Genomic DNA, 19629 nt, shown 5'->3' on the forward strand with positions numbered 1-19629 from the left:
CTTTTGTATTGTCACAGAGCTTGCAGGCTTTAGGTCCATTTACCAGGTCTTGTACTGGTTTCCTTGGTATATATCCTTTCCCAAACTCCTCTGGTCTCTGACCATCTTTTTATGTATTTCTAGAGTCTATGCAAGAATCTACCTCAATTTTTTCACTTAAATTGTTAAAATTAGATCTTATTTTTTTAATCAACAAAATTTTTTTCTACCTTCTACCTCACCATTGGGAATTGGGGTGGGGGGGGGGCGGAATGCCTGTAAGAAATGTGCATTATCAAGCAAAACAAATTCCCAAATTGACCATGCACAAAAATAGTTCTTATTCTATAATTCTGTTATTCTTGAGTCCCCCACCTCTGCTTACCTCTATTTTGCTTCATTTTTTCCTTCATTGTTGTTTCATCTGGGATCTTTTTCAGATATTTGCCGCCGTGTTCCTCCACAACATTTCTTATTAACATCTTTCGCAGACATGTGAAATTAATATTATTGCCAACTGGTTAATGTGGGTCCAAGACCAAGAACACTGAGGCTTGGTCAACTGACCGCTCTTCTGGGATGGGTGGAGAAAGGGCAGTGTTTTGGGAGAAATGCAGAGAATGAAGTAGAGAGTGTGCTGGGCTGCTTCCTTCCTCTATGGAGTGGGTAGAAGTCAGGGAGTAGAAGATCATTAACAGCCTCCTATTGGCTAGCTTAGGGAAGGATTTGAGGCATGTAAGTGTGAGCCATACAGCCTCTCCTTTGTGGACTATTCCAGGCTGGGCAGGTGTGGGAGGAGAGAAGCAGAAGCCCATTCTCTTCCTTGAGGTATTGGTGAAGATTTTCAGCAACCTTAAGTGCATCAACTTTTCTCTGATGTTAATTGCTCCTCAGTTTCATCTCTTATTTCATCTAATCGAGGGTTAGAGATGAATTATTTCTTAGGATTGCCCTGTATTGATATGTTCTTTGCATTACTTGGAGGTGATAGTACATTGACAAAAGGCAACATAAGACCCTTGACTATAAGTGATAAGATCTATTTCCAGTTTTGTTATGACAAGGCCTAACAAAACTATTCTTGTCAATACATTTAATGTACAACTACGATTTGTCTAAATTAGTGCCAGCGCAATTTTGTATGGAAACATTTTCATCAAGTAGGCAATTGGTATTTCTCATTTGGTCCAGTGTATCTCGCCTTCTTGATGTACCGTAACACGGAATACCATTCACTCCATTATTCTCCAAATCAAGGAAATTGTTTAGACAGTTTTAAATAACTTTAAGCCTGCAACCCTATGAGATCCTATCTACTTCTTTGATTTGTAGAAGCAGTCACATCTCACTGACAGATGTTTATCCTAACAATGGTATTGTTAGAAACCAATTTGCCAATATTTCTTTTTTCCTACCAAGCCTCCTAAGCTACTCTAAATACTCCTTGTATGCTATGTGGATTTGCCCTTCTTTGCCATTGCTTACCCCCTCACTTCCCTTCTGATTCTTCTCCCACCCTCCTCTGCCCCCAGCATAAACTATAGATTTTATTTTGAGTAGATTATTATTTTTCTTATTCTCATTCCCTATTAGATGGAGTTTAATTGTTATTATCATGATTATTACCCTCTCAGGGTCTAGGTTTCTTTACCTATAAATTTCTTTGATTCTATGAATAGTGTAACTAACTAGGACTTACCTTATGAAAGAGATTAGTAATGAAATTGATCCCACAAATTATACTCAACATAAAAAACATCCTTTGAAAGATATTTCAGGGAGCAGCTAAGTGCCACAGTGAATAGAGCTCCGGCCTTGGAGTCAGGAGGACCTGAGTTCAAATCTGGCCTCAGACACTTGACACTTAACTAACTGTGTGACCCTGGGCAAGTCACTTAACCCCAATTGCCTAAGCGAAAAAAGAAAAGAAAAAAAAAGGAAAGATATTTCAGGATCTTGAATAACTTCCAGGTCATCATTCTGAATAGTAATTATCATTATCGTATAAATTTTATGTAGGAAATTTTGATGAAATTTAACAGATCCTGTTGTACCTCAGATCATCTTATATTTTAATAAAGTCTGAGCTCCACTGGGCATACTTTGTCTTTAGTCTCTCATACAAGTAGAGAGCACCATGAAATCACAGAATAATACATTTAGTGCTATAATGTACATTAGAGGTCATCAACATAAACCTCTCCTTTTTATAAAAGAGGAAATTGAAATCAATAGAGGTTAAATGATTTGCTCAGGGTCATATAACTTGTAAAAATTTTTAAATAAAATTTTAGTGTTTTCCAATTACATGTAAAGACAATTTTTAACATTCATTTTAAAAAATTTAGTTACAAATTTTCTCTCTCCTTCCCTAAGATAGTAAGCAATTTGATATAGGTTATGTATGTGCAATCATGTAAAACATATTTCCATAAGACATGTTGAGAAAGAAGAAACAGGCCAAAAGAAAAAAAAAACATGAAGAGGAATAAAGAAAGTGAAAATAGTATGCTTTGGTCTGCATTCTGACTTCATCATTTCTTTCTCTAGATGTGGACAGCCTTTTTCATTATGAGTACTTTGTAATATTGTCTTGGATCATTCTATTTATTGCTGAGAAGAGCTAAATAATTTATAGTTGATCATCACACGATGTTGCTGATATTGTGTACAATGTTCTCCTGGTTCTGCTCACTTCACTTTGTAGCAGTTCACGGAGGTTCATGGAAATCTACCTGCCTAAAATTTCTTGGAGCACAATAGTATTTTATTACATTCCTATACAACAACTTATTCAGCTATTTCCCAATTTATGGGCATCTCCTCAATTTCCAATTCTTTGCCACCAAAAAAAAAAGCTACTATAAATATTTTTGTACAAATAGGTTCTTTTCCCTTTTTTATGATCTCTTTGGGATATAGAGCTAGTAGTGGTTTTGCTGGATCAGAGGGTATGCACTGTTTGATAGACCTTTGATCTTAGTAGCAAATTGCACTCCAGAATGGTTGGATCAGTTCACAACTCCACCAACAGTGCATTAGTGTCCCAATTTTTCCACATCCTCTCCAACATTTCTCATTTTCCTTTTCTGTCAACATGACAGGCAACCCAATAGATGTGAGATGGTACATCAGAGTTGTTTTCACTTGCATTTCACTAATCAATAGTGATTTAGAGCATATTTTCATATGACTACAGAGAGCTTTGATTTCATCATTTGAAAATAGCCTGTTCATATATTTTCACCATTTTTCAATGGGGGAATGATTTGTATTCTTATAAATTTGACTAAGTTCTCTATAATATTTGAGAAATGAGTTATCAGGGACACTTGCTGTAAAGACTGTTTCCCATCTTTCTGCTTTCTTTCTAATCTTGGTTGCAGTGGTTTTGTTTGTGTGAAAACTTTTCAATTTAATATAATCAAAATTATCCATTTTACATTTTGTAATGCTCTCTATCTCTTGTTTGATTTGGTCCTAAATTCTTCCCTTCTCCATAAATCTGACAGATAAGCTATTCCTTGCTTTCCTTATTTGATTATGGTATCACCTTTATGTTTAAATCAAGTACCCCTTTTGACCTTATCTTAGTATATAGTGTAAGATGTTGATCTATGCCTAGATTCCACCATATTGTTTTCCAGTTTTCCCAGTTGTCAAATAGTAAGTGCTTATCCCAGAATCTGGAGTCTTTGGGTTAATTTGTCAAACACTAGGTTACTATGGTCATTTACTACTATGGCTTGTGTACCTAATCTATTCTATTGATCCATCACTCTATTTCTTAGTCAGTATCAGATTATTTGGATGATTACCACTTTGTAATACAGTTTGAGATCTGGTATGGCTAGGTCACATTCTTTTGCATTTTTTCATTAATTCCTTTAATATTCTTGACCTTTTGTTCTTCCAGATGAATTTTGTTAAGTTTTTTTTAGCTCTATAAAATAATTTTTTGGTAGTTTGGTATGGCACTGACATGTAAATTAATTTAGGTAGAATTATCATTCTTATTATATTGAGTCGGTCTACTCATGAGCAATCGATATTTTTCCAATTGTTTAAATCTGACTTTGTTTGAAAAGTGTTTCGTAATTGTGTTCATATAGTTCCTGAGTTTGTCTTGGTGGGAAGACTCCCAAGTATTTTATACTGTCTACAATTATTTTAAATGGAATTTCTCTTTCTATCTCTTCCTGCTAGACTTTGTTGGTAATACATAGAAATGATGATGGTTTATGTGGGGGTTTTTTATATCCTGCTACTTTGTTGAAGTTGTTAATTATTTAAACTAGTTGTTTAGTTGATTCTCTAGGATTCTCTAAGTATATCATCATGTCATCTGCAAAGAGTGATAGTGTTGTTTCCTCATTGCCTATTCTAATTCCTTCAATTTCTTTTTCTTCTCTTATTGCTATAGCTAACATTTATAGTATAATAATGAATAATAGTGGTGATTGCTTTACTCTTATCTTATTTGGAAGGTTTCTAACTTATCCGCATTATAGATAATGCTTGCTGGTGGTTTTATGTAGTTGCTACTTATCATTTTAAGGAAAGCTCCATTTATTTCTATGCTCTCTTGTGTTTTTAATAGGAATGCATGTTGTAATTTGTCAAAAGCTTTTTCTGTATCTTTTGAGATAATGATATGATTTGTATTAGTTTTGTTATTGATATAGTCAATTATGCTGATAGTTTTCCTAATATCGAACCAGCCCCGCATTCCTGGTATAAATCCCATCTGGTCATAGTGTTTAAAATTTTTGTGATGTATTGCTGTAATCACCTTGCTAGTATTTTGTTCAAAATTTTTGCAGTAATATTCATTAGGGAAATCGGTCCATAGTTTTCTTTCTCTGCTTTAGCTCTTACAGGTGTAGATATCAGAACCATATTTGTGTTGTAAAAGGAATTTGGTGGGACTCTTCTTCACCTATTTTTCCAAATAGTTTTATATAGTATTAGAATTAAATTTTTTTAAATGTTTGGTAGAATTCACTTGTAAACTCATCTGGCCCTGAGGATTTTTTTTTCTTAGGCAGTTTATTGATGGCTTGTTCAACTTCTTTGTCTAAAATGGGTTATTTAAGTATTATATTTCCTCTTCTGTTAATATGGGGAATTTATATTTTTATAAATATTCATGGATTTTTCTTAGATTTTCAAATTTATTGGCTTATAACTGGGCAAAATAGTTCCTAATAATTGCTTTAATTTCCTCTTCATTGGTGGTGAATTCACCCTTGGTAATTTGGTTTTCTTCTTTATTTTTAAATCAAATTAGCTAATGGTTTATCTATTTTATTGCTTTTTTTCCCTTAAAATCAGCTCCGAGTTTTATTCACTAGCTCAATATTTTTCTTACTTTCAATTTTATTAATTTCACCTTTGGGTTTTAGGGTTTTCAATTTGGTGCTTTGTTGGGGATTTTTATTTTGTTCTTTTTTCTAGTTATTTTAGTTGCATGCCCAATTAATTGTTCTACTCGTTCTGTTTTATTGATGTAAAACATTAGACAAATAAATTTCCCCCATGTGCTGTTTTGGCTATTGTTTCATTATTGGCATGCTGTCTTATTGTTGTCATTCTTTTTAATGAAATGATTGATCACTTCTATGACTTGTTCTTTGACCCACTTATTCTTTAGGATTAGATTATTTAGTTTCCAATTAATTTTTAATCTATCTTTCCACTGCCCTTTATTCAATGTAATTTTTATTGCATTATGATCTAAAAAGGATGCATTTAATATTTTTGTTTTTCTGCAGTTGATTTTGAGATTTTTTTGTCCTAATACATGGTCAATTTTTGTGTAGGTGCCATATACCACTGAGAAAAAAAAAGTATATTCTTTTCTCTCCCCATTCAATTTTTTCCAGAGGTCTGTCATATCTAACTTTTCTAAAATTCTATTCACCTCTTTAACTTATTTTTTATTATTTATTTATTAGTAGATGTATCTGGTTTTGAGAAGAGTAAGTTGAGGTCCCCAAGTTGTATAGTTTTATTGCCTGTTTCCTCCTCTACTCACTTAACTTCTCCTTTGAGAATTTGGGTGCTATACCACTTGGTGCATACATGTTTACTATTGATATTACTTCATTTTCTATGGTACCTCTTAGCAAGATGTAGTTTTCTTCCTTACCTCTTTTAATTAGATCTATTTTTGCTTTTGCTTTATCTGAAATCATGATTGCTACCCCTGCTTTTTTTTTTTAACTTCAGCTGAAGCATAATAGATTCTGCTCCAGCCCCTTAACTTTATTCTGTGTGTGTCTCTGTTTCAAGTAAGTTTCTCATAAAATGGTTGTTTTAAGATTCTCATTTTTAAGCCACTTTGCTATCCACTTCTATTTTTGGGAGAGTTCATCCCATTCATATTCACAGTTATGATTACTGACTGTGTATTGCCTTCCATCTTATTTTTCCTCCTTTTTATCTTTCTTTCTCTCCTTTCACCCTCTCCCTCCTCATCAGTGTTTTGCTTCTGACCAGTACCTCCCCCAATCTGCCTTCCTCCCTCCCCCTTTCTTAACCTCCTCCTTTCTTACTTCCCTGTAGGGTAAGATAGATTTCTATATTCAACTGATTGTGTATGTTATTCCCTCTTTGAGTCAATTTCAATGAGAATAAGGTTCAAACAATGTTCACTGCCCACCCTGTCATCTTTCACTTTACTGTAATAGGTCTTTCATGCCTCTTTATGTGAGATAATTTGCCCTATTCTACCTTTCCTTTCCCTCTACTTCCTGTGTGATCCTCTTTCTCACCCCTTAATTTTTTTTATATCATCACCTCAAATGCACCTTATACCCACATCCTCTGTCTATGTATACTCCTTCTAACTGTGTTAATTGTGATACAGTTCTTAAGAATTGCAATCATCACCTTCCCAATAGGGATATAAACAGTTTAGCCTTATTGAATCCCTTATGTTTTCTCTTTCTTTTTTTCTCTTTTTATGTTTGTCTTGAAATTGAAAATCAATTTTTTTTTTGTTCAGCTCTGGTCTTTTCACCAGGAAAGCTTGAAAGTCTTCTATTTCACTGAATACCCATTTTTTCCCCTAGAGGATTATGCTCAGTTTTGTGGGTAGGTGATTCTTGGTTGTAATTGTAGTTCCTTTGCCTTCTGGAATATCATATTCCATGTCTTCTGATCCTTTAATGTTGAAGCTCCTAAATACTGGGTAATCCTAACTATGGCTCCTCGATATTTGAATTGTTTCTTTCTAGCTGCTTGCAATATTTTTTTGCTTGCCCTGGGAATTCTGTAATTTGTTTAGAATGTTTCTTGGAGTTTTCATTTTGGGATCTCTTTCCAGAAGTGATTGGTGTATTCTTTCAATGTCTTGTTCAAGGATATCAGGGCAGTTTTCTTTGCTAATTTCTTGAAGTATGATGTCCAGGTCCTTTCTTTGATCATGGCTTTCAGATAGTTCAATAAAATTATTTTTCCTGGATCTATTTTGCAGATCAGTTTTTTTCCCAAGATATTTCACATTTTCTGCTATTTTTTCATTCTTCTGATTTTTTTGATTGATTCTTGATGTCTCATGGAATCATTAGCTTCCACTGGTCCAATTCTAATTTTTAAGGAGATCTTTTCTTTTCTTTTTTCTTTTCTTTTTTTTTTGTGAGGCATTTGGAGTTAAGTGACTTGCCCAGAGTTACACAGCTAGTGAATGTTACGTGTCTGAGGTCAGATTTGAACTCAGGTCCTCCTAATTCCGGAGCCAATGCTTCACTGCACCACCTAGCTGCTCTGACATCTTTTCTTTAGTTAGTTTTTTTATCTCCTTTTCCATTTTGCTAATCTTACTTTTTAGGCAGTTGTTTTCTTCAATAAATTTTTGTATATCTTTTTCTTTTTTGTATGTATTTCCTTTATCAAGCTGTTGATGCTTTTTTCATGATTTTCTTGCATCACTCTCATTTCCCAATTTTTTTCTATTTCTTTTATTTGATTTTTAAACTCTTTTTGAGCTCTTCTAGGAATTTTTTTGGGCTTCAGACCAATTCATATTTTTCTTTGAGGATTTTCATGTAGATATTTTGACATTGTTGTCTTTTTCTGAATTTGTGTCTTGATCTTACCTTTCATCATAATAACTTTCTCTAGTCTGGTTCTTTTGTTGTTTTGGGGTCCCTGCTTGCTTATGCTAGGCCACAGAGAGGTGTTCAGTGGGGATTGGGCTAGCTACTTGCAACAGTGGGGTGGGCCCTTGGTCACTGATCTGCCCTGGAGCTCAGGACCTCCCGCTGGCTTGCTGAGGCAGGGCCTGCTGCTGGCTTCCTGGGATACTGCCTGCCCTGGACTGTGTTACCCTTCTACCCAAGTAAGACACACCTTTCCTGCCAACTTTCCATGTTGTCTTAGGCTAGAAAATTGTTTCACCCTGTCCCTTTGTTCTTTCTACAATTCTAGAATTTGTTTTGAGGCAGTATTTTATAGTTGTTTGGACGTAAATGGGAGAGTTCAATTGATTTCTTGTTAACTCTGCCATCTTGGCTGCTGGAAGTGCAACTTGTATATATTTGAGGCAAGATTTGAACCTATCTTCCTAACTCCAAGTCCAAAATTCTTGGATATTCTAATTTAGATTCCATATAAATCAACTTAATTCACAAAATAGTGTACTATGTATAATATCATTAGGATAACATCAGAAAATCTTAGAAAATCAGAATTATTATGATTTAGGGGCAAATGAGTTCCAACCTATGGGCCACAGTTAAAAACTGATCAAAAAAAGATTAAATATCATTCTGTGATCCAAGGGAATAAAAAAAAATTTAGAATGACAGGACTGCCTTGTTAAAAACACGCAGAATGTTTTGTCCCCTAATATCTAACGTGTGTGTATATGCATGTATTAATGTATCCATGTGTTTTTCTTGTGGATATGTCCTCCTACCCATTCTTTGGAGGAAAGCACATAGAATGTACTTTATCATAGTCTTACCTTAAAGAAGGTCATTGTTGATCCGTCTCGCACTGCCCCATATTCTATCTTTGTTTGCTTTGCCAAATCATCTGCTGAATCTATGGGGGACTCCATTCTCTCTACTGTTAAGAAGGCAGCCAGATTTGCAGTGTAGGATGAAATGATGATTAAGGTGAAAAACCACCAAATTCCTCCTACTATTCTTGTAGAAAGAGCTTTGGGCATTAGCTCTGAGCCTGTTATCATCAAAGTAAGAATATTAAGTGAGGTCAAAAGAAAAGCATAAACTTACATTGTATACTATTCTTGGGAGATAATGCTTTCATTGTGGAGAATTTTCAATCATCATCTGTATTTTTTTTTTCTACAAACCTGTGTTGATGGTATTAAACAATCAATTCTCTGTCTGAAATCCAAAGGTTTCTAATTGTTTTCTAAAGATGCATTTTTAGTTGAAACCCTATTTCTTTATAATTTCATTAAAATGAATTTTATTGTAGACAGTGTTTTTTAAGTCTATTTATAAAACAATTCCTTTTAGATTTTTGCATAGAAGTACAATATTAAAACATTGAATTTTAATTTTTTTCAAGGTGGAAAACATCTGAGGGATTTTGTGGAGATTTTACAGACTTTATTCTTTTATTGACTGAATTTTCCACTGAATTAGCTGAATGTTTTAAAGATATATGTGGCTACGGTTTGAAAGTAAAGGAAGAAATAATTTAATATTTCAGGCAAAGAGGTTTATACTTAAACCCAGAAATAAACACTCATAATCACCATGAAGATCAAAGAATGTTCAAGGCCTTTGGTAAATTGATCAGAGCACAGGGTTAAAAGACCTTTCAGACTTTAACTGCATTTTCTTCATATTAGCTAGTATCTTTGTGTTTCAATTTGCTTTGGATGGGACAAACAAATTTTATCATAATGATTCCTATTTTTTGTTCTTATTTTAGATTCAGGTATGCAATTTAATCCAAATATAGAAAAAATTATGAGGCACCTCCTAGAATAAGAATTTTTCATTTCATTCTTTAATCTTTTGGTTTTTCCAGGATTCGTTTTTCTGGGAAAGCTGAGTGGTTAGATCTTTATTTGGCTACAATGGAAAAATATTTATTTCCTGTAATAGCTATACGACTAGTTCATATAATTTATTAGAAATGCTGTTATGTTACAGAGGTGGGTTTTTTCTTTTTAGCACTATATATTCTGTGATTGACTTGATAAATTTCCAATTTAGTTTGGAACATAAAATAAGGTAAATAAATGGAACAATGGATGCATAAGTTGTTACTGAAGCATAAGGAATTGGTTATGAGTAAGATTATATGTTAAAGTAGTATTTTTATGGCTATGGATGAGAGTCTTTTGGAAATGGAAAAAATTTAACTAAATTTAATTGAATCAATGCTACTTTTAAACAAGATATTAGGTTTTAAAATCAGGTTATTTAACTTTCATTATTCCTCATCACATGAATTTTCAAATTTTTGTCTTTAACTGATCTGCTTTAAGATGCACCATGGCTTGGTGAAGAGAGAACCAGTCTCAGCCAGGAAGACCTGAGTTTAAGTCTCACCCTTATATATACTGGCTATGTTACTGGGGAAAAGTTATTTAATTTCTTAGTGCTCTAGTCAAGTTCCTAAGACTATAATTTGCAGAGGAAGCAGCAACCTTCATTAGTAGGAGGAATTTTTTGCCTGGGATTTCCCTATACCAATGAAGTTACAGGTCCTTTTCCTGTCAGTGATTTGCTAAATATGTTAGACATTAACCATGAGCTCAGAACTTTGGATGGATGAGTGTGCTTGGGAACTTAAGTGGAATGGAGTACAAATTCCAGTAAAAATCAAGTTTAAAAACAATAATTGCAGAAGTGTCCAATTTGCCTTCTGTGGGCAGACATGACAGCCAATCCTGATCCAGACTTTGCTCATACAATGTAGAAAAGAGAAAGTCTGATCAATAAATTAATAATCAATCCCCCAAATGGCTTCCAGTTGAGCACAGAAACAAGTATCTGTCGATAAAGAAGACTGTAACAGTAGATGCAAATGTTTACTACCATTCCTCTTTTATTCACTCTCCACAATAGTTATGACAGGTGCACTCAACATAACACATATCCCAAGACTCATCTGTGGAAATAAGTACTTCTTTTAAATACTTTTAAGCTTCTTAAAAGACAAGCAGAGTCTGGCTGGGGCTCACTGTCATGTACCCAAGGTAGTGGTAACTAGCAGGCACCACATCCCATGGTTTGCTGTGGATGATGATAAACTCCAAACAGATTGAACATTAAATACGATATGCTAGAAGTGTTCAGTACCCAGTATGGTCATAGTCATGGGCACACACCTACCTGTTATTATAAAATCTGTTTCTCTTTCGTATTTGTTAAAATATCACCTCAGACTTTTTGAAAGTAATTACTCTGCAGATAAATGTCCTAAAAAACAAACTAAATGCACTAAAGATATCATACTTTGGATTTCTAGAAAATCAGGCTTGGTGTCTGTCATTATGAAACAATAAACCAAATAAACCAATGCCTAACTGCATGCAGAACAATTCGTATTCTTTATTTAGATATTTGGGTTTTCAACATGAGTGTATTGCGTATTGTATGTGCTTTGAGTCTAATGTATCTGCCAATATGTGCCTCAGAGAGGTTATTATACCAAGGTACCTCTTGTGAAAGCCTGCATGCCCCTTTGAGCTCGCAGATTGCCCGTGCTATTACCCCTGACAACTTTAAATTGCTCTCTCCTGCTGGTTCCTTGTCTGATGCCTACAAACACACCTGTTTCCCTCATCTATAAAAAATCCCGACCTGATCCTATCATCACTTCTGGCTATTATCTTGTAGCTTTCCTGCCCTTTGCAGCTAAACTCCTTGTGGAAAAAAAGTCTATATATACTTGCTTCTTCCGGTTCCTCTCTTCCTCACTCTTATAAATTCCCTGCAATCTGACCTCTACTCTTATCATTCAATTGAAACTGCTTTCTTCAAAGATACAAATGATAATTGCTAAATTTAATGGGATGTTTCTCTGTCCCGATGTTTCTTGACCTCTCTGCAGCATTTGATGTCATTGATCACTTTTTCTTCCTGAATGTTCTCTCTTTTCTGGGTTTTCCTGACTCTGCTTTCTTGGTTCTCATGTCTGATTACTTCTTTTCTTTGCTGGACCTTCGTTTGTTACCCCTACTAAGTGTAGCTGTCCCCCAAAGTTCTGTCTTGGAACATCTTTGCTCTCTATACTCTTACTTGATAAATCACAACTCCCTTGAGTTCAATTATCATCTTCATGGAGATGATTCACAAATCTATGTATCTAGCGCTAGTCTCTTTCCTGAACTGCAGTCCTGCATTACCAATTGTCATTTCAAACTGGATCTCCCTTAGACCCATCAAACTCATGTCCAACATAGAATTCATTATCTTTCTTCAAAATCTTCCCCTCTTCCCAACTTCCCTACAATTCTCCCAGTCACCTAGGATTCCAACCTAGGTGTCACCTTCAACTCTTCACTCTCATGTCATGTATCCAATCTATTGACTTTTACCTTTGTAACATCTCTCCAATGCACCCACTTCTCTCCTCTGATACTGCCACCACCCTGGTACAGGCTCTCATCACCTCACACTTCTGGGCTAATCTCCCTATTCAAGTCTCCCCCTACTCTAGTCCATTCGCCATTCAGCTACCAATTGATCTTCCTAAAGCATGAGTCTGACCATGTCAACACCTACTCAATAAACTCCAATGGTTCTCTATCATCTTCTAGGATCAAATGTAAAATACTCTGTCATTCAAAGCCCTTTAGAGTTTGTGCATCTTAACAGTCTTTTTACATTTTATTCTCTCTTCCCCGCTCATACTCTGTGATACAGTGACACTGACTTTCTTGCTGTTCCTTGAACAAGCAACTCCATCTCCCAAATCTGGACATTTTCACTGGCTGTCTCCCATGTCTGCAATGATATCCTTCTTCAGCGTTGTCTCTGGTCTTCCCTGGCTTCATTCAAGTCTAAGATAAATCCAAGAAAGTATTTCCCAATCCCCCTAATTCTAGTGCCTTCCCTCTGTTGATTATTTCCAACTTATCTTCTATATCTACATATCTTGTCTGAACATAGCTGTTTGCATCTTGTCACCATCATTACACTGTGAGCTCCTTGAGAGCAGGGATTGTTTATTATCTTTCTTTGTATCCTCAGCATTTAGCACAGTGTCTAGCACATAGTAGGCACAGTGTCTAGCACACCGTAGGCATAGTAGGCACATAAGTACCAGTGTCAAAAAAAATTTTTAAAAATTAAAAAAATAAGTACTAGTGTCCCCTTTTCTTCACTCAGACAGCCCTAATCAGCTCTTGCTTGATCTATTCTAACAGCTTTCTATTAGGACTCTGCCTCGGTCTTCTCTCCATTCCAGTTCAACCTATACATTTGCCAGATTGATTTCCCTGGAGCATAGTTCTCTCCATGTCACTTCTCTATTCAATAAACCCCACTGCTTCTCTTTTACTTCTAGGATCAAAAATTAAAAATCCTCAGGCATTTCATGCCCTTCACAACCTGGTACCCTCCTAATTTTTTTTAGTGTTTCTATAATTTACTATCTCTCCTCCCCACTACATTCCAGCCATATTGGCCTACTAACTATTGCTTGCTCATCAAATTCCATCTTCTGTCTCTGTGTATTTTCTATTTGTATTTTATTTGTATTTGTATTTGTTTATATTTTTGTATGAACTTATTTACAATAAATGTTCCAGATAGAGATGGTGGAGTTTACCAACATGGAAGTTACCGAGCAGACTGTGGGATGTGTGCAGAAATAACGGGTAACCGAGGTACCTTGCTGCATGAGAGCTCCGACTCCAAACCAGAAACTATTTAGTAAAGTAAAATTGTTTTCCACCACATCTGAATCAGGATTGCATGGGTAGGGGTTATACCATTCATAGGGTGTAAACCTGTGGTAGTTAACAGAAATAGTCTGTAAATATCAAAGTTTATACCAACAAATCTGCTGAACAATGCAGAAAAGCCAAAGATTAGTGGTGAAAATAAAATCAGAATATCAAAGTCAACATTTCCAAACTATGGTTTTGCTTAGTTCTGCAAATATTTTCATGAGTGCTCATCCTAAGGCAAAGACTCCACAGTCTCTGGACTTGGATTCTTCACGCCCATGCCTACTGATTCATTTCCAAGTTCTCATCCATTTCTCTAGCTGCACAACTGGATGAATTATAGACAGGGATTCTTCATATGAGAATAGTGGATACAAGGATGCTATCCGAGGCTGCTTAAAAGGAACAGATGTAGTTTAGCAATTGTATGGTTCACTTTACTAGCCAGGAAAGATTGCTGGTGGAAGAAGACTGGATGTTTGGGGATTGTTGCCTTTGGAGAGCACAAGGGAAAACCATAAATTTGATTGCGAGGCCTAAAAGAGAGAGGAGATTTAGACTTAGAAATCACTGGGATTAAATAAGTTTGTGTGCCATTAACTCTAAGCACCTTAAGTATACTCTCAAAGGAAACACAGATTTTTGGATATCTTTGAGCATTCCATGCTTGACGTTTTTCTTTACCTTAATATGGTTGTACTTTTAGCAGTTAAGCATTTTGATAAATGTTTATACTCAACTGATTATCAAATCTAGTTACGAAGTAAATCTGCAGGCAGTTAAGTGATATAATAACAGACTATTGGATCTGAAAGTAGCAAAACCTGAGTTCAAATCCTACCTCAGACAATTACTTGCTGTGTGACCCTAAGCAAATCATTGAAACTTTCAGCCTCAGATTCGTCATCTGTAAAGTGGGTATAATAATGGCACTTACCTCACAAAGTTTTGGGAGGATCGAATAAGATAACATACAGAAAACACTTTGTAATCTTAAAGCATTTCTTCTATTAACTAGCTGTGTGAACTTGGTCAAATAATATAATTTCTCTGGGCCCTAGTTTTTCATAAAATGAGAGAGATGGTTATTCATTTATAATTCCAATGAATAATCAGGAGTTTAAATATAAATTCCTCTATTCCTTACCAAATATCTCCCTACCCATTATTGCCTGGAAACATTTCTTCTATTTCCTTATTTTTTTCAGTGATATCCAGAAAATAAGTAGCAACTCCACTGAAAGCAACATTAGCATGTTGAAATGGGGTACCTCCTCTGAGAAGATTTTTTTTCCATTTGGAAAATCCTATCTTTCCAAGTTAATATAGTTGAACATCTATAAATAAAATTAAAACATACTGAAGGGTCTCTGATCTCCACTCTTTAGCAGCAAAAAAACAAAAACAAAAACAAAAAAACAACAAAACAAAAAACCCAACCTGTTGACACCTTTAGGGGATTAAGGTGAAAAATAAAATATAGAGCTTCTAGTCAAGCCCAAGAATTGGGCAGGTTGGTTGTTTTAATTAGAGATTATTACCTAAATTCCTGGCCCAATTGTAGAAAACATGCCATGTATCCTTTTATTGAATGGAACTAGAATAAAAGTTTTCTAGCTTATCCCATAACAATGAGTTATAACTTCCCTCAGTTCCCAACACTTGCATGACAAAATATGTTCCTTCAGATCTTTAATAGATGACAATACATTTTGATACTGTTTCAGCAAGGGACTTCCAGTATAAAATTAAGCATTTCTGTAACCAGAAAAATACTCTCTCTTTATCTTCCCCCTTCTTCTTCCCTTATCTCCCCCTACCTCCTTCCTGTCAATCTGCTGGACATGTGGAAAGGCTAAGGCATGACAGCTGCACTAATGTTCTTGAAGTGTTGGAAGAAAGTGAATAAATTCTCCAGATATAGAAGTAGGCCACTTCATGGTGAACTAATTGGAGATAATGGGCAAAAACTGCACAGTATAGACTAGCACAGATGGTTCACAATCTATATTATTGGAGGGAATATTCAAATCAATGAAATAACAAATCTGTATATTTTCGGGAAAGTTTAAAAAATATTACATTATATCATTTGACCCTTCTGATGATACCCTGAGGATTGGACTATAGACTCGCCTATGCTCAGCGATAGACGTGGTCTTCAAACTATGGAAGAAAATAGCATTAAAGCCTCAATTGTGCTATAATATTAAGAAATAACATTATGACAGTGTCTTAATTTAATGTCTTTGGTCTCTCTTGAATCAAAGACATAATCAGTCTTCCTCTAATAGAAAGCAATCAATTTCAGGTAGGAATTTTGGTTCCCTGAAACTAAGAAAGTCTTAATCTCACTGCTGGACAGAACTAAGCATGGAAATATCTTTCAAATAAGAGAATTATCTCTTTGTTTTAATTACAGTGAAAGGGAAATAGTTAAAGAAGGAATGATAGGTTTTAGTGGGTTACTCAATAAACATTTATTAATTGTTTATTATATACCAGGGAAATATTTTCTCTAAGGTTGCACCAACATTAATGTTTCCTTGTTCTAGTTGGTAAATAAAATTTAAAAACCACTAAACTTGAACTATATACTTTTGTCTTTGTTACAGAACTGTGTCTTTTGTTTTTGGATACATATATACATACATATGTACTATATATATATATATACACATGTATATTTATATATAAATGGAAATTTATTGGATAGGAGAAATTTTGACCTTGGATCTTTCTTGTATCAGCAATACTACTTTCTCTAAAGACTTTAGTTAAACTGCAGAGTGAAGAATTTTTCTTCCACAAATGCCAGACTGCTGTACAGATCTGATTTACCACCTAATTGATGCTGTGACAAAGAATATTGGTTATTTTTTCCAATTTAATTCAATTTTGTTCAACAATATTATTATTTGAAAAGTACAGTGCTACGCATTTTTCCGTTGAAAAACTATAAAGAACTTAAAAATAATTCCACAGCGTATTTATATAAATCTACACAATTAATTTTGTTCCATTGTGTGACTAATCTTAAAGTCCTTTTTCCTGGCCTTGGTCTTTATCAAGATCTGTGCTCCTATGTATCAAATATATATTGCAGTATTGTCAAGGGAAAATATTTATTTATTTTATTTTAGAAATTTGATGTTTTCCCACCAGAAAATCCATTTTAAAAACTTCACACAAAGTGTTTAGCACATTTTAGTGCTGAAAAGGGGAAAAACAACAAAAAAAGAGCATTTTCAATCTTTTATGTAAAGATATCCAATTTTTATGCAACTGAAAGACAAAATAATGATATTTTAATATAGAATTGAATATATATGGAAAATAAGTTCTATCATAAGTCCAAAAACCCTTTAAAGTTCAATGTGTAAAGCTGAGACCTTAAACATAGAGTAAAATCTGGAAAACAAATAAATAAAAATAAGTTATTCCTTGATGATGGCATAGAGCTTTCATGTCTCTAAGCTTGGTAAATGATGATTTATTTATAATTATCTAAAATCTTCCTTTTTTACTTCCCACTATTTTTTGTAAACAAATTTAAACCCAATACTTTTTATTGTTGCTAAAAACTTTGCAGATTTCCATTTATGCCACTTTTTCTACTCCCTTAGACAATTCTTAGACAACTCTTCCCAGTTTTGCTATACAAATTTTTCAAAAAGACTAAAACATGAGGATAGCCACTCAAGACATTTTAGGACTAAGTTGAAATGACAATAAAATAAAACAAAAAATCAATTACACGTGCCAATATAAGAGGCTGGTGTTAACTGTTATCTTTTTCTAAAGCTAAATTGTATAAATAAAGAGAAAACAGCTTTTACAGTGACTTCAGGTAGAAAATCTTTTCCTATTTGGACATCTGATGAGACTCTGATGCCACTTTAAGATCCTAAATTGTGCTTAGCTCCAGGACATATCATTGGTGAACAGCCGCCATAGAAGCATGTTTAAGTAAGGTCCATTCTTGTTTGACTTACCTTGCAATCACAAAGAGGACACAGCTGACTCCAAGGCAGGCTAAGAGAACATACATCCAAATGTCAGGAGAGAGAGGATTGAGGAAGGAGAAGACGCCAGGATTTGTGCCATTGGGTTTCCTGTATAAAATGCTAATGCCCAGTGTCATGAAGGGTTTGGAAAAGTCGATGACCTTCTCTCTCACATAGGTAATTGTAAGAGGAGCAACTGCCAGGTCGGCTTTCTGGAAAAATAAATCATAAAAGAGTTCATTTTCTCTGACGTAGCATCTAAAATAGGTGTGATGTGTAAAGTGCTCTTTCCCCTCCCTGCCCCTAGTTCCTATAAGTTCTCAAACAGGAAATTTATCATGAGGATTATTTTTTTTTTTTAGGCAATTGGGGTTAAGTGACTTGCCCAGGGTCACACAGCTAGTAAGTGTCAAGTATCTGGTCCGAGACAGGTTTTGCATTCAGGTCCTCGTGACTTCAGGGCCGGTGCTCTATCCACTGCGCCACTTAGCAGCCCCAAGGATTAATTTTAAAATAAGCCCAGCAATCTGAACTGCTATACACACACACATATTAAAATGTGTTTAAATTCACATGCAGATGTAGAATAATTTTCTAATGACCAGGTATCAATATTTTTGACCAGATATACTTCTTTTCCATGGCTAAGACTGGTTGCAAATGACAGATGGGGCCTTTGAAAGTATGTAAAATTCATAGACATGAAATGACCATAAGCTTAGTTGTCCAGGAGACTTCATTCTGTAGCTATAAAGACCAATATTCCCTCATCCTACTTATGAATTACTTGGGTTATTTGAAGGAATAGTAAAGTCTCCTTATCTCCACTATCTCTTTCTATCATAAAAATAATAATAGTCAATGTTTATATAGAACTTCAAGGTTTGTAAAAGTCCTGTATGTGTGTGTGTGTGTGTGTGTGTATAAATGTAAAAGAGTGATATTTAGTTTTTCTTACATGATCTATAAGTTCTTTGACCATCCCATTCCATTCTCCTTTGTCATTCTGGGCTCCATATTTACCATCAGGAACTAGTTTAACATCATAAGTGAAACCCAGAATATTTGACAACTCTTTAAGCAAATCCAGGCAGTACCCTTCAAATCTATTATTCCCATACAGAGGCTTGTCAGATTTTTTGAACATTACATAGGGCTCTTCCTATATGAAAGAAAGTAAACAAATTACAAATAATACTTGATCATACTTATATAGCATTTTAATATCTATTAGGAAGACATAATGTACTTATTCAAGTTCTATAAGCTTACTACATACATGAAATTATTTAAGTTTGAAAACTGTCATCAATACAGGGAAAGATGAGCCAATTACAGAATATACTCATGCTCAATCAGTCTTCTCATTCAAGGTGAACTGGCTATCTGGGTACCTGGACACAGAAAAGATGGAGGAATTGATCACTCGCAAGTATCAAACTGCAGCCTGCCTAGGCTAGTAGTAAATAAGAATCTCAGAGCTGGGAAGGCTAGAGATATGCTGGTAAATGTTAACAACCAGGTTTCAGAAACAAACAAACACTGATGGTTTAATTTGCATTTTAACAAAACACCAATCATGTCCGATTTATAGTGGTTGCCAATTTCTGAGGTGTAAATGCTCACACTGAAAATTGAACAATTGGATCTCACAAGCTAGTTCAAGTTGACTCCAGCATATTCCAGATTTAAGCAGAAGTAGAAGATCCTAGAGTACCTGGATGAGTCAGGATTACAGTGGATGGGGGTATC

At 34.8% G+C, this 19629-nt stretch overlaps 1 protein-coding gene across 1 annotated transcript in view; it reads right to left on the reverse strand.

The window, feature by feature from the left end:
- The window catches only part of GRIK1 (glutamate ionotropic receptor kainate type subunit 1), a 135092-nt gene that overhangs the window by 22469 nt on the left and 92994 nt on the right, over positions 1 to 19629 (reverse strand). Inside the window, exons 10-13 of the mRNA XM_027843653.1 lie at positions 18836 to 19039; positions 17866 to 18089; positions 13812 to 13930; positions 8951 to 9168 (exon numbers count right to left, since the gene is read on the reverse strand). Of these exons, the coding sequence (XP_027699454.1) occupies positions 8951 to 9168; positions 13812 to 13930; positions 17866 to 18089; positions 18836 to 19039 (765 nt within the window). The remainder of the gene's footprint in view (positions 1 to 8950; positions 9169 to 13811; positions 13931 to 17865; positions 18090 to 18835; positions 19040 to 19629) is intronic.

The sequence above is a fragment of the Vombatus ursinus genome, unplaced genomic scaffold, assembly GCF_900497805.2.
Source record: "Vombatus ursinus unplaced genomic scaffold, bare-nosed wombat genome assembly UNPS02014924.1, whole genome shotgun sequence".
Taxonomy (NCBI): domain Eukaryota; kingdom Metazoa; phylum Chordata; class Mammalia; order Diprotodontia; family Vombatidae; genus Vombatus; species Vombatus ursinus.